The sequence below is a fragment of the Mixophyes fleayi genome, chromosome 5, assembly GCF_038048845.1.
Source record: "Mixophyes fleayi isolate aMixFle1 chromosome 5, aMixFle1.hap1, whole genome shotgun sequence".
In the NCBI taxonomy this organism is placed as follows: domain Eukaryota; kingdom Metazoa; phylum Chordata; class Amphibia; order Anura; family Limnodynastidae; genus Mixophyes; species Mixophyes fleayi.
The window spans coordinates 243,879,233-243,895,734 of record NC_134406.1 but is presented as its reverse complement, the minus strand read 5'-3'; the positions used below and the strand labels follow the sequence as shown (position 1 = coordinate 243,895,734).

Below are 16,502 nucleotides of genomic sequence, written 5' to 3'. Positions count from 1 at the left end.
TAGAGCAATGTCTGAGCATGTGCAATGTTGATGGCTGCAATACCAAAAGAAGCAGCCAAGTGAAGTTTTTTTGCTTAAAATGTTGTTTTTTCTATAGGAAATCGTGTCTGATCTGGTCTTCAAACAAGTCTGGATGTCAAGCTCCCCTTCCGCGAACTGCCCGTAAGTCTGCACTTAGAGCAATGTCTGAGCACTGCGCTACCAAATCTTACGAATAACGTTTTTATTATATTTTTATATTAACTGTGACCTTTTTCTACATCGGAAAAAAAGAACACGTTGTATGTTAAGAAGAGGAAGGTGCTGAATAAGAATTACCTCAGGACGAAGAGCATTTCAACAATAGAAAGGATCTATAAAATACTGTGAATGGAAAGTATTTAATGACCGATATACTTTGGTTTGTTTTATAATAATTTGTGTGTTTTCAATTTTTGGATATAGGGAAGAAAAATTGCGGCAAAGGAGCAAGTGTCTTTCAGTTTACATTAAAGGATTAATCAATACACATGGAGAAGAATATGAACAATAATATGTTATGGACGACAAGCAGGGTGAGTATATGTATTAGATTTACCAATGAAAATGTAATATTATTTTTGGATAAAGTAACACTGTAATTTTTAACACATTACCACTATTAGGACAGATATTAGATTGGATTAAGATTAGGGGGGTATTCAATTGTTAGCGTTAACGGAAAAAAAGGAGCGCTCAAAAAATATTACCGTTTATACGGTAATATTGCGCGAGAAAAGCGTTAATACGGTAGTTTACTCGCGGAATTTCAGCGCGGCGAGCTGAAATTCCACGAGTAATTACCGTATTAACGCTAAGATTTTTTGAGCGCTCGTTTTTTTCCATTAACGCTAACAATTGAATACTCCCCATGGAGTTTTTCTTATAGGATCCAATGTACAATAAAGAAGTATAACCAAGTTATTATAATCTCTATTCCATACAGACAATTAATACAAAGACAACACAGGGCTGATCACTGCTGTCCATGAATATAACTGGCATATCCTGGAATGATGGCCATAGGGCCTTCCATTTCCTAATCAAATGTAAGTACTTATCTTTTAAGGGCTATGGTAATGATATAACATATTTTGGTAGTTATGATTAAAAATTAGAGATGTTACAGTGATTGAAGTGCTTTAAACAGAAGATTTACATTAAAAGTGTGTCTATGAATATTATTAATATTTTCTATACAGTTTCTTATACTAACAATGTCCTTTTTGCTTTTCAAAAATACAGTGAAAATGAAGAATTGAGAAGAACAGATTTATCTGCCCAATCATTGGATTTGATGCATGAATTGTACATTAGCAGCAATAAAGCAAGCGTTTTTAATAATGGCAATATTAATAAATTAACAATAAATTAACACATATACAAAAGAATATGTCCGTGCAATACTTACGTTATAAAATAAACTATGCTACAAATAATACTTGGCTGTGTGTAAAGCAGTGACAAACTTTTAAGATACAAATAAGAAAGAATTAGATTAACATGTATATAAGAGTATTGCACAATATGGTTGTAGAGACATTTTTGTTAAAGGATGGCAGAAAATATAATACAGAAAAATTATATTTAATTTTTAAAACATATAAATTACAAGGTTTACATCACAAATAATATAAACATTGACAATTATACATCATAAACCGCAGCAGTTAAAATAAAATATTGGTTATTAATAACAGCTCCTCCAAGAACAAAAGATTAAGGTCTAAATAAATGCCATTTATGAACACAATGAAACAGCAGCCATATCATTGCTATTAAAGAGATAGTAACTGGCGTAATGCTTTGTGAGTATAATCATCATCAGCTATTTATATAGCGCCACTAATTCTGCAGCGTTGTCCAGAGAACTCACTCACATCAGTCCCTGCCCCATTGGAGCTTACAGGCTAAATTCCCTAACATACACACAGACTAGGGTCAATTTGACCTACCAGTATGTTTTTGGAGTGTGGGAGGAAACCCACGCAAACACAGGGAGCGCATACAAACTCCACAGCCTTCACCACAAAAGTTGACTCTGGGACTCAACCTGGGAAAAAATTCTTGAAATAAACTAAATGTGATTTTGTAGACTTTCACAGAATTCTGAATGGTTAGAGAAATTCATGCTCTTGGAATAGTTTTGCAAAACATTTACATAAGAGAGATTTCGGATTGGAGATTCCCTCATCGCTGCACATGACCCATGTCTTGACCAAAACATTGCTGTAAAACCAATATAGTTCTAGACATTAATTACACAGGTAAGAACGAATGCTGCCAATTTCTCGACAAATATTAAACTTATATCCTCTCTATGATAATCCAAAACCCATTTTAGCAAGATTTCACAATGCTGAATTAAATTGTTTTCTTACTTGTTTTGTTTTGTCCATAGCCTTTAGTATTGAGAGGTTCAGGTCTTCCAGAGCTGCAAGGACACTTTCATAGTCTCCCAAATGCTGGGAGAAGTAATCTGCAAATTAAAGAAAATTGCTGCTTTATTTTGTTCTGAATTACTCTTAAAACAAATACAGTAAAAGAACAAAATATCTGATACGGCCCTGGTCAGGAGTCGAACTCATGAGCCCAGTGCTGTGAGGCAGAAGTGCTAACCACTAAGCCACTGTGCTGTCCCAGATGTGTTCAAATGTACAAAACATAACCCATATCCTATATCTAACCTTTGTTTAGATACATTCTCTAGCAGAGTGTATATATCTCGTAACTTTTTTGCGCAATGCGTCTTGATCTTTAGTGAGGCAAACATAAACTGCATATACCATACTTGCCAACTCTCCCGGAATGTCCGGGAGACTCCCACATTTTGCGAGACTCTCCCGGACTCCCGGGAGAGTCTGGCAATCTCCCTGATCTGCCCACTTCCTAGTGAAGTGGGCAGAAATCGGTTCCCGGTGAATCGCGGCGTTTGTAAAATGACTCGTTTTCCGAGGCTCCGCCCCCTATACGCCCACCTCCCCCTTGCAGCTCCCGGAAGAAATGTATTAAAGGTTGGCAAGTATGGCATATACACGTCCCACTGAAAATGAAGACTGTTTTCAAAAAGGTACTAGTTCGATACTTTCTGCTGTACCGTGTATCTAACTAAATATTACATTTGGGATAATGATTTCCTCTATTTGTAACATCTAGCTCAAAAAAAATCTTCACTTCTATCTTTTTAAATGCAAACAGTGTTCTGATTTTATGCAAACCAAGTATATGTTCTTTACTCAAGGTGTAAGGCATTTATGTGATCCATATTATCCAGAAGCACATTAGATTTTTGATTCTTAACCATAGTGTACAAGGGGCCCTGAGGGAATATACATTGGGGAGACCAAGCAGAAACTGTAATCCAGGATGAATCTACACAGATACACAATAAGGAAGTCTCTGGACACCTCCGTGCGTAAACACTACTCTGGACCAGGACACAGTATGACAGATTTAAAAGTCTTAATACTAAAAGATATTTTTAAAAATGACAGGGAGAGAAAAATATGGGAATTCAAACTGATAAGAACACTCCAGTCATTAACTCAAGGACTTAATATAACACCTGGATTTATGACCCACTACATGGACACACTTCACACCCCACAGCAGAGCAACTCCAGATCTCTGAACTCCTAGGACTATTACTCTTCCATCCGTAACAAAAAAATTTGTTTTATTACTTTAGCTTATCTTAATGATGTATTCCTCCCCCCTGTACAAATTTCTTGATGTAACAGCTCTTAAATGTTGTGCCTTTTCCTCAGTCATTCATTTGTAAACTTGCCTGATAAAGGGGCCTCAGTGCTCTGAGAGCTAACAAATATAATCATTTTTTTGGCTAGCCAATAAAGGTATCACTCCTATCATACTTTTGTCTTTTTTGACACAAAAGTATTTAACATCAAATAGATTTTTCTGGCTAAGACAGTAACACATTTGCTACACATTTGGACTATAGAAGGAAACCCAGACACACATGGGGGAGCAAATAAACTACACACGTATGGTTGGAATCAAACTCCCAGCGATATAAGGCAGCAATGCTAACCACTTTGCCACCTGCCTGAAAATGAAGTGAATGAAGAAAGCAGCATTCGATAACAATGTAATGCTACTGTGTCATTCCCGAACATGAATAACAATGTCAGTGTTTATAGGGTCATTGGAAACAATGTGTTACATTAGCATTAAAAACACAAGTCCACAAAATTTACACCAGTGGTCATGAGACTTTAGTGCTGATATACAGGGAACAGATGTGACATACCCTCTGATTATATACCAATCGTTACTTAACATTAATAATTAAACTGCATATGTATTGATAGTGCACAACTATATTAGTTACTTTGATTGGAGCTATATTAAACATATTCACAAAATAAGCACAACAATTGTTATATAAGTTACATTAAACCAATGGTCTTATGACTTATACTACAATTAATATACAGTATCAAAACAGCAGATAAGCCACTTTCTGAACACCAACATTTAAATACGTACATTTCGTGCAGTTTCATAGTAATCTTTAAATAGGGACTGGGGGGGTGCGGGGCATCCAACCCCTGGGCCGGTCCCTGCCTTGTACTGGCTCATTGGTTACCTACAGGTTTTTTCCCTTTAAAATGGTCCTAATCATCATCACCATTTATTTATATAGCACCACTGATTCCGCAGCGCTGTGCAAAGAACTCATTCACATCAGTCCCTGCCCCATTGGAGCTTATAGTCTAAATTCTCTAACACACACACACACACACACACACACACAGACAAGGGTCAATTTTGATAGCAGTCAATTAACCTACTAATATGTTTTTAGAGTGTGGGAGGAAACCGGAGCACCCGGTGGAAACCCACGCAAACATGGGAAGAACATACAAACTCCACACAGATAAGTCCATGGTCAGGAACTGAACTCATGACCCTAGCACTGTGAGGCAGAAGTGCTATCCACTTAACCACCGTGCTGCCCAATACGTTGATGAGCCGAATCGAGCCTCCCCAGGCTAAGATTTGCCAGCCCCTGTTCTTAAATAAGTTCCTGAGGTGTTTAGTAATAGGATCAGCTAGCTTAATTCTGTAATCTGGTTTTCACGAAACTGGAAAAAGAGTGGACAACCTGAAATTACAGGTTACAAGTACCAATAGGCTGCAATTTATAGATACTGTAGATAGACAAACAACATTTCGCTTACCTACCAATTATTCAGCATGAACCAACCAGGTGTTCTATGGGTAAGTGGCATTCAGTGAAACTAAGCCAGTTTCACACCTGACGGGAAAATTTGATTAATACAGCCTAAAACTGTTCCTTTTGTGTAGTGCACATCATTAATAATTGCTACTGTTCAACTAGGTGGCAAAAATAGATTGTTGGTGCTTAAAGATTCGCTGCTTCCTGCCAAATTGTTTAGGCTGTATAAAACATCCGACTCAGGCTGCCAAGTCCGGAAACCCATTGGATGAATTTAAAATGTATTTAGAAGTTATTTTCCCTTTCAAATGATCTGTAGAATAATCCGGCACTTGCACAATTGTACTATAAATACTTAGTTTTCAAAGTCACTGCACTTAACTACTCTCCACTTGCGTTTTTTTATTAACTCTTATTATACTTACATTTACCAATAATTAAATGCAGTATATATTTCCATGCAGAAAATAGTGTGGCAATGGCTAACTAATGATGTTGTCATTGTATTTTAAAATGGGTTTCCTATGACCCTGTGCTAAGATATCAAAATGTTACATTAATATGTAATATAAAAAATGATCTAACAGCTCAGCCAGGTCAGCATGCGGCTTAGTTTCCGGGGATGGGGGGGGGGGGGGGGAGGGATAGCGTCAGGAAAAAAGGTGGGTCCCTTCCCCAGCGAAAAACCAGCCTGGTGCTGAAGAGCACTTGTGCTCTCCTGGTTGCAAGGGTAATAGTTGAGTAAAAATGCAAATGCAAGTATGCAGACTCACCTTTGCTCACATGCAAATGCAACTCTAAATCAGGCCCTGTACATGTTATATAGCTATATAGTTATATATAGGGACAAGATCTACAAGGTATTATTCTTTAATGAAATTTGTGTAGTATAGTGTTTAGCAATTTGGTTTTCACCAATACTATTTTCTTTAATTCACTTTTTTTCACATTCAGATATTTTACAATATAAAATTTGTACGATTTGCCACTGAATTCTATGTACTCAGCTCATCATCATCATCATCATCATTTATTTATATAGCGCCAACTTATTCCGTAGCGCTTTACAATTTGGGACAAACACAGTAAACGAATAAACAAACTAGGTAAAACAAAGAGGTGAGAAGGCCCTGCTCGCAAGCTTACAATCTATGGGATAATGGGAGTGTGATACATGAGGTTAAGTCTACATTTTGCATTTCGGTCCAGCCAGACTGCAAAGGTAAAAGTGACTCATAAGCTAAATAAGCTAAATGATCCCGACACACAACAATGCTGGTCACGGTGTAGTTGTCTTGTGTGAAATTGTGTAATGGGTGGTAATAGGGTAATGTAGTGAGGTTAAGAGGGTGGTTGAGGAATATTATAAGCCTGTCTGAAGAGGTGGGTTTTCAGAGAACACTTGAAAGTTTGTAGACCAGAGGAGAGTCTTACTGTGCGAGGGAGAGAATTCCATAAAGTGGGTGCAGCCCGAAAAAAGTCCTGTAACCGGGAATGGGAGGATGTAATTAGGGTGGATGAGAGACGCGGATCTTGTGCAGAACGGAGTTGCCGAGTTGGGAGATATTTTGAGACAAGAGAGGAGATGTATGTTGGTGCAGCTTTGTTGATGGCCTTGTAGGTTAGTAAAAGTATATTATATTGGATTCGGTAGAAAACAGGCAGCCAGTGTAGAGACAAATAGAGTGATTCAGGAGTGGAATAACCTTGTAGCAGGTTATGGTCTCATCAGGAAAGACAGCACTAAGCATTTCTTACACATTTTTATGTAAATATTTTTTTATAACTGCAGTAGATTAGACGTTTGGAGAAGCTACTCACAGAGGCTAGTGTGCCTTTAAAAAGTACTGACTATAAATACTTTAAAAGATATTCCGCTGGTTGACTGCTACTGTCAACTGTTCCCAATAAAGCTGATAAACTTTTATTACAAAACTCCTGTTGTCTAGAATTAGTTCTGGTTCACTACATCAGCTCACGTTGCTCACCATTGCCATAGCAGTGACTTACCAAGTGCGGTTGTCATCTGGCCAGTATTTTAACTGTCTTGGCAGTAAATAGTGCAGAGACATATCAGAGATAGGCTATAGAGTTGCAATTTTGCTTTGCAAATATTTTAAACATGGTCCTGGTAATGTCAATACGGTAAAATGGAGTCTTGATAGCGCATTATAAAATATAGGAACGGTAATATTGCTATTCATGGAAAGGATCACTAAAGAACAGTAAAACAGTAAGCTATAAAATAGAAGCAGTATGATTTTATGGTCACTGTAGTGTACGTTTTATGATTGTTTCCTGCAATAAAATACTCCAAGTACAGTATGTACATAAACACCCTGCAGCCATCAAGACAAATCCTGCATGACAATGGCTTTAAATAAGCCGTGCACTAGAATAAATCAGCCGTGGTCTAAGAGTCTGTCTAACGAAACAATAGGAACTGTGTATGACAGCAGGCAAGTATACAGATTATTACCTCTTCACTAAATAAAGCAGGAGGGTGTAGCGGAACTAAATTAAGAAAGACAGGATGATATGAGCAGAGCTGCGATAAGCAATAAAATATTCCAGTATTGCTCCATTACCCCCGTATTGTCACTATCCAGCCAAACGAAAATTATAGAATAAAAATGTTTCTCAGTTTTGCTTCTTACCAAAAGATTAGATACTTTAGGAGATAATGGAAAATGTATAAATGATTAGTAACCTGTAAAGTAAATGTGAACTATACAGTGGATATAAAAAGACTACATACCCGTATTGAAATTGCAGGTGTTGTAAAGTCTGAAATCAAGATATATCATGTCAGACATTTTCCCATCTTTAATGTGACCTTGCAACCAATCAAAATTCAAAAGAAAAATATATAGACAATTATTGAGGGAAAAGAAGTGACAAAACTAGAAACATAAACCCATAATGGCTTGGTTGCATAAATGTTCACACCCTTTCATATTTGGGCTGTATCTGTGTTCAGAGTTAACCAGTCACATTTAAAATCATGTTTAAAGGTAATTAGCATACACCGGCCAGCAATGAAAGTGATTGAGACTAATCCCACATAATGATCAACTGTTACTGTAGGGTTTCCTTGCAGTTTATTGGTTGCCTTGGCATAGCCACGGCCCACAAGGAGCTTTTAAAACATCTACAGGATCTAATCAGGAGAGGTGCATAAAAGAATTTCAAAGCCATTAGATGTACCATGGAACACTGTGAAGATCATAATCAATGGGGGGTATTCAATTGTTGCCGTTAACGCTCTCAAACGAGCGCTCTAAAAATATTAGCGTTAATACGGTAATTACTCGCTAAATTTCATCTCGGGGGCTGCGAGATAAAATTCAGCGAGTAAACTATTAACGGTATTTACGCGCATATTACCGTATAAACTGTAATATTTTTCGAGCGCTCGTTTTTTTTGGTTTCAGCGCGTTAAAAGCAACAATTGAATACCCCCCAAGATGTAGAGAAAATGTGGCAAAACATGGGCATTGACAAACTCAGGACATCCCTCCAACGTTGATGACAGGAGAAAACTCATAAGGGAGTCTATCAAAAGGTCTATGGCAACATTTCAGGAGCTGCACAAATTTGTGGCAGGAACCTGTCAGTCCCTGCATGTGACCACAATCTCCTGTATTCTGCACATGTCTGAGCTTTCGGGAGTGGTAAGACTGAATCCATTTCTCACAAAAAAAGAACACCCATGCCTGTCTAAATTTTGCTTAAAATACATTTTTCCCAAAGCATATGGGAAAATGTCTTAAAGTCTGATGAGACCATAGCCTTCATTTTTGGTGCAAAGACAAAACAGCTCATTACCCAAATAATGCCATACCAACTGTGAACAGAGGGGGCAGCATCATGCTTTGGGGCTGCTTCCCTTCAGCTGGTACAGGGGCTCTAATAAAGATATTTTGGCACATAACCTGTCACAAAGCTGAAGATGAAGAGAAATTTCACTTTCCAAAATGATAAGCATATATCCAAGTCAACCAAGAAATGGCTTTGAAAAAGGCAGATCAAAGTCTTGGAATGGTCCAGTCAGAGCTCAGACCTCAGTCCCATTGAAAACCTGAAAAATGACCTAAAGAGAGCTGTGCACAGATTCCCTCACAATTTGATGGACCTTGAACTTTTTTGCAAGAGTCATCATCATCATCAACATTTATTTATACAGCGCCACTAATTCCGCAGCGCTGTACAGAGAACTTATTCACATCAGTCCCTGCCCCATTGGAGCTTATAGTCTAAATTCCCTAACATAGGCACACACTCACACACAGACAAACAGGGAGACAGACAGAGACTAGGATCATTTTTTGATAGCAGCCAATTAACCTACCAGTATGTTTTTTGGAGTGTGGGAGGAAACTGGAGCACCCAGAGGAAACCCACGTAAACACAGGGAGAACATACAAACTCCACACAGATAAGGCCATGGTCAGGAATCGAACTCATGACTCCAGTGCTGTGAGGCAGAAGTGCTAACCACTAGGCCACTGTGCTGCCCACTAGTGGGATAGAATTGCAAAATCCAAGTATGCGAAGTTGAACGAGACTTATTGTAATTGTTACATGACTTCTAGAGGTATATTTACTAAACTGGCAACATCTCCACTTTTTTAAACCCACAGTTTAGTAAATATACTCCCTAGACTAATTTTAGACATTACACCAAAATACCTGCAATTTCAATACCCGTGTACACATTTTTTATCCACTGCACAGGATTTAGCATTAGTCACAGTGGAGTCCCTGTCGCGGGGAGTATCAGGTTCGGGGTTGTGGACACAACAACAGCTAATATTGACACAACCAGTCAGCCAGACAGTGGTAGTGCAGAGTCTAAGTTACTACCGATATTCACCAGAGCCTGCTGGGAAAGATATTGTAGTAATCAGGTCACAGCCCACCAAACTGGCTCTTAGTGTGGTGAGTGGAGCACTACAGGTTTGTAGCCCTGGAGGCAGAGTAGTCAGTCAAGACGAGGTCAGCAGTTTGCAGGTAAACTGAACTAAATCAGCAACCAGAGGAATAGTCAGGAAAAGCCAAAGGTCAAAATCAATCTGAAAGAACAGTATAACGTCAGGATCCAACTATCACGAAGTCTGGAACAAATCAGGTCAATAATTTGGAATCAAGCAGTATACATGTTAGCATGCTCAGGAGCTCAGAACAGCAAAGCTGATTCTCTGGCAGGGAATGACAGGCAGAGCAGGTTTATATACTGTGTGGACATCCAACTTCCTGCCTCTGTGATGTTAGCAATCACCTGATTGCAAGTCAGTAAACTTGCATGAGCTGAGCTTGTCATGCTGTGCAGTGAGAGTTGAATAATGAGTCTTGCCTCTAAGCAAAGGGTTTTTTCTCTGGTGTATGTAGTTCCTTTTATGTATATGTTATGTTTATGTATATGTTTATGTGTATATTCATCGGAGGGATACACCAGGGGGTAAATGTATCAAGCTGAGAGTTTTCCAGCGGGTTTGAAAAACCAATCAGATTCTAGTTATTATTTATTTAGTACATTCTACAAAATGACAGCTAGAATCTGATTGGTTGCTATAGGCAACATCTCCACTTTTCAAACCCGCCGAAAAACTCTCACCTTGATACATTTACCCCCAGATCTTATTTTGTGCTGTTTATAGTTGGTGTATGAATCTATATTCTTTGTAATGTGTTTCTTGCAGTTGTACTGTAAACAAGTGTGCAATAACCACTGTGACTTATTGAAATATAAGTCACTGACATTTTCTTTGCATGGCTCTCAGATTAAACTTTTCTTTTTAAATAACAAGGAAAGATGAACTTATTTGCTATATTGCAAGAGGATTAAATTGTGTAGGGTTGTACTACTATATTCTGTTATGTAACAGGCTTGGCATGACTAAGGATCAGCATGGTTAAGGATCAGCATGGCTATTGAATGTTCAATGTAAAAGAGGTGTGGCTAGGAGCTTAGGGCACCAAAACCCATATTTGGCAAATTCTGTAGATGGATAGCAAAATGTACCAATTAATGACATTTCTGGATCTGGGCCATCTTGCTCATTTGAGAAAGAAATCAAAAGTGCACACGAAATGCATCAGAAGTCATTCCAACTGACACAGAGGCCTATGCGGGCCACATTCAGCACACATTGCCATTACAAGGATTCAAACTACAATACAGAGCAGAGAAGATTGGAAATAATCTCCTTTACAGATGTCTCTAACAACATCTTCATGACTAAGGCTGAATGCTTTAATAAGTACTGGGCTTGACATGTTAACCCTTGCTTTTAACATACCTTTGTATGAAATTGTAATTTAAAAGCAGAAATCTCAGATGTATAAGAGCACTTGTTTATACTTTCCAGCTATAAGAACTCCACTTGGGAATACCTAAGAGACACAAATCATGATTGAACTGCTTGCCTGGGAAATGCAATAATAATTTTATCAAGACTGTTGTGTCTACTACCTTCTTCCATGCATAATTGGGACATATTTTAAATGTTTGATTTAATTAACTTTTTATACTTCAACTGAAGTCAAGAAATGAAATTAAAAAGTGTTTTCTGGCATCGTAGGCCAATAAGATATTTGTTCTAAACTTGGAAGTATAAATATAGTGCCTAGGGTACCACGATTTAATGTCACTCATTCAGGGTTACTATTTTCCCCATGGTGCCCCCACACTGACCACTGACCACATGCACGGAGTGTGCGAGCTTGAGATCAAAAAGTTTGCAACCTTTAATAGACATAAGTGAGGCCTATAAATCTGTTGACCAGAGCCACCTCCTTTCTTCATTATAAGCTATTTGTCTCGATTTTACCTTTTTGCATTAAAATCTGCCTTTCGTGGTTCCTGTTAGAAAAGCCAGATGAGAGCTTTCTCCCTCAAATCTGTTAAAACCAAGTGTCCCACACGGATCCATCCAGGAGCCACTTTAAATAGCCATTTGTATCAACAATATGGATTCAGGCATCCATGAGGAGCAAATTCATCAGTTTGCACAGTGATCTGCCTGAGCCACACCCTTCCACACATCGCATGTGACGTCTTTCAAGTTGACTTAAACTTATTTCAATATCAACCTCTTAGTAAAAAGACTGATACAACAACACCCTAAATTAGTTTAATTTGGCAAGAAAAGTAAAAATAAGTAACTTCATAGACTTTCTACAAAACACAGATAAAAAAACCCATACGCTTTCAGTCATCAACATTAAGGGGCATATTCAATTGTTGGCGTTACATGTAAAAGTAACGAGGCGTGAGCACTATTACCGTCATTACGGTAATATTGCGCGTAAATACCGTTATTACGGTACCTTTAACGCTGGATTTCAGCTCGCAGTTCCCTGAAATCCGGCCTAGAATTATCGTAATAACGGTAATATACTTAACGCCGCAGGAAACGGCAACAATTGAAAATACCCCTAAAAATGCTACAAATTTAAAGTTATGAATCCAGTGCAAATTTGCCTTTCTATGAAAACTAAAAAGTTGCTTATTTTATCTTTCTAATTTTACATTCTAATTTCCTTTCAGTACCGTATTAGTATCGCATATATTTGATTGGCTGTAGAGATGATGGGCAAACTCTGCAAAGTTTTGTGGAAATCATATTTTGTAGTGTAACCGGTCACTTTGTAGAGGTGCAAAGTTAAAGCAATACAATCTTCTAATTCTGCTTTTGTTTTGCTTTTATGTGGAACTGCTATTTCACATTATATTTATAAAATCGTACTTCACAGAGTGCTTGATTCATTAAGGAACGTAAATGCCGATATGTGCCGTATTTTGCGTAAAATCGCGCTGCACAAGCCCAGAACCAGACTATGCGCCAGCGAACGCAGCAACATCCAATTCATCTTCCAGCTCAGGGAACTCTTATGACAACCTACAATATCATGGGCGGAACAGGAAGGGGAGAGGGCACATATACAGCGTGCCAAGCTCCAGCACACACAGCAACGTCCGATTCAAGCTTTGGGCATCTCAAAGGTACGTGTTCTTGTTTTATCATTAATGTATATATTATTTACAGGTGACAATCATTTTTTTTCTGCATGTTCTTTTGGGACTTTATATTCCACATATATATTAGAGGCATCTTCCAGTGTCAAAGAAGAGCGCACCTTGACCCGTATTCAATGAGAGTCTTCTTCAGATCCGCTCCTTGTTCCATACGCGTGCCTGAGTTACGTTTCTTTTAAAAAAAAACACAAATCAGGCCCAAAATCTATAACATAGGAACAGAACTGAGAGAACAATGGTCAATTCATTCTGCTGTGTGGTGTAGTTAGGTTGGGACCGAAACACCTAAGGCAAAATTCCGATGGTGAAATGTGTAACAATTGTACTTCTAAACGAACAATGAGGCGAATATTTCATGGAACAGTTTTGACAATGTATCTATTATCTATAATGTAATTTTATCTAATAGTCAGTCACTGCTAAATACAGGACACAATGGATCTCAGGCAGAAAAGAAGTTAGACAGATCACTTGTTTTTCCTACCAATATGATAATCTCTGATGATGTCCCTACATTTGCACAGGCTGCAGGGGGGAATGAGGAATTCCTTGCTAAGTACTTTGTAGGTGCACCTGGGCGCCTAGGTATGTGGAGCAATGCAGACAGCATTAAAATTTTTAGCACCTGAGCTGCGAATTTTTTTTTTGCCCCCTTAGCCCTCAATTTTGAACCAAATGAACCTTAAATATTCATAAACTGCACCCCTTTCAGTGTTTCGCCCTCGGTGATCACCCCCTATCGCACAGCCCTAGTACGGCCCTGCAGACAAGTGCACATGACTGAAATTAGATAGAGTTGTGGAAAGTGCACATTTTTAGAGGTGTTCCTTCCAGTGTGAAGAGCCAAAAGGCAACTCAGAGCAATAAAATTAAAAAGTTTCACATAGAAAAAAAGTAACATGTAATAAAAAATGTTTTTCACAAATAATTTAAAGTGTTCAGTATTTTAGCAGAAAAACTGAAAAGTATTATTATTATTATTATTATTATTATTATTGTAGATCTGTAAGTCGCCACAGTGCTCCACAGTGCCGTAGAGTTCATACATAAAACAGGGATATACATAAAACAGGGACATACAAGGTAGGCAAAATATACGCAGACCTGAAAACAACGGGTATGGAGGACCCTGCTCACTAGAGAGCTTACATCCTAAGTGGAAGAGGGCACAGGTGAAACAAGAGGAGAGAATGTGATTCAAAGTGAAGATTGGGACAGTTGTGAGGGTGCATTAGTATGAATAGTGTTATCGGGGATAAGGTCACCTCTAAAAACTGAGATGGGTTTTCAAAGAGCATCTAAAGATTTGAAGGCTGTGGGAAAGTCTGATTGAGTGTGGTAGGGGAGCAGCACGAATTTGATTCTGGAGGACATAGGGAGCCAGTGTAGGGATTTGGTACAGTAGAGTGATGAGAGCGGAAGTGCAGTCTTGCAGCAGCATTTAGGATGGATTGAAGTGTGGATATATGGGTGTCAGGAATTGCAGATAGCAGGAGGTTGCAGCAGTCAAGATGGGAGATGATAAGAGAATGGATAAAAGTTTTTAAGGTGGAGTCGACAGGACTGGGAGAGAGTCTGGATGTGAGGAATAAAGTCAAGTGTGACACCAATGCAGCAAGCTTTATAGTATAATCTAATGTAAAGAGTGGTACTAATGTGGTAGGCGGTTAATATTTGAAATGACCTTTACTCTTTGCACTAGAGGTATTTCCGCCTCTCTACATGTATAAGTGCGTCTCCCAAGAGCGGAGAGTAGGCTACACCTTGAGCGGACCATCCAGGAGCACTGGTTCAATACCAATATATCTTGCAGTGTGCATCAAGGACACCTCATAAATGAGGCCCACAATATCATCCAGTTGAACTGTAGGTCATGTAATGAAAACATTTGCCCTAGTGAAATAATAATTTAAAAAGTTTTTAAAATCATGCATGAAAGTAATGTGAACCTGCTGATTCCTTAATCTGAAATCACATATAATTCTTCAATTATTCAACAATGTTGCATATATAAAGAAAACATTTCTAAAATAATAATATAATAAATGATCTTACCATATAATTCCTCTGTGTCCAGGTTGCTAAAAAAAAAAAGGTAAAAATAGAGTTAAAAATGTGTCAACATTAAAGGAAATCTGAATCGAAAGATTTAAATACTCATTTGTGCTTTTCCGAGTTTTGGGCATGCACATTGAAGCCGCGTCCTGTTGCTAGGCAATGGGACATTCTCTACTTGATTCTGTCAGCGGTCAGCTGCATTTGACCGCCAAATTTACTATTCTCCAATCAGGGACAACTTCCTACTATATAAGACACATCCTAACAGTGTTCTGTTGCCAGAGTATTGGTTCACCAGCTCTAGCATTCCTGTTGCCTGTTCCTGTAGACTGATCCATGGCTTAGTCCTGGACTTCTCCCTTGCTTATCATTTGATACCACGTTGCTCGTTCTGGTTCTGACCTTTGGCTTGCCTTTTGACCTACTTTTTAGATCCTCCCTGTGTACTGTGCTATCGTTAGGGTTTGACCCGGATTGTTTGATCATTCCTGTTCATCACTCCATTGCACTGGTGACTAACTCAGAAAACCGTGACCTGCAAACCTCACGCAGTCAAGTCCATACCTCCTTGCGGGGGTCCCTGGAGAACACCAGGGGTGCGTTAGACTCCACGCCTCCCTGTTTGTGTCAAAACCAGTCAGTGGTTATTCCAGCGTCAACTTATACTTATTTCTTTACATTCTTTTCATAATTTGTTTATATTGTATAATTTATAACGATGTGTGCTGCGCATGATAGGTACCTTTAGGTTCCTGGGTGATTCTTAAAGTTATACTGGTGTTTGCCCCTGTCTGAGATCTGACCCTGGGCTATCTGCTTCCCCTGACCTTGGCTTTAAATCTTAACTACTCTTCTAAAGTGCTATTTTGATACTGCCTTTGCCCAGCTGTTACTGACCTAGACTTGACCCTATACTTGATATTAGATTCTGATTTGGTGATGCATTTAACAGTCTAGCGCTGTACATCCGGACTTCAACCTTCCCTTTTGTGCCTCTGAACTTACAATCTGATTAATCACTTTGGCTGTCTAGGTCTGGTACCCTGTATGCCTTGTTGATAAACACGTTTGATATAAGTCATAGGGGCAACTGAGTAGCAGTAAGCACCACTTTTTTAAGGTAAAGGAGATGACGAGCCTGCTAGCCCACTGGTGGTTATCAACAGGTAGTTGGTCCAGACA

The 16,502-nt window shown here is 38.6% G+C and overlaps 1 protein-coding gene across 1 annotated transcript in view; it reads right to left on the bottom strand.

Moving 5' to 3' along the window:
• Positions 1-16,502, bottom strand: part of NECAB1 (N-terminal EF-hand calcium binding protein 1) — a 177,293-nt gene that overhangs the window by 94,446 nt on the left and 66,345 nt on the right. Inside the window, exons 4-5 of the mRNA XM_075213770.1 lie at positions 15,318-15,343; positions 2,400-2,497 (exon numbers count right to left, since the gene is read on the bottom strand). Coding sequence (XP_075069871.1) covers positions 2,400-2,497; positions 15,318-15,343 — 124 coding nt within the window. The remainder of the gene's footprint in view (positions 1-2,399; positions 2,498-15,317; positions 15,344-16,502) is intronic.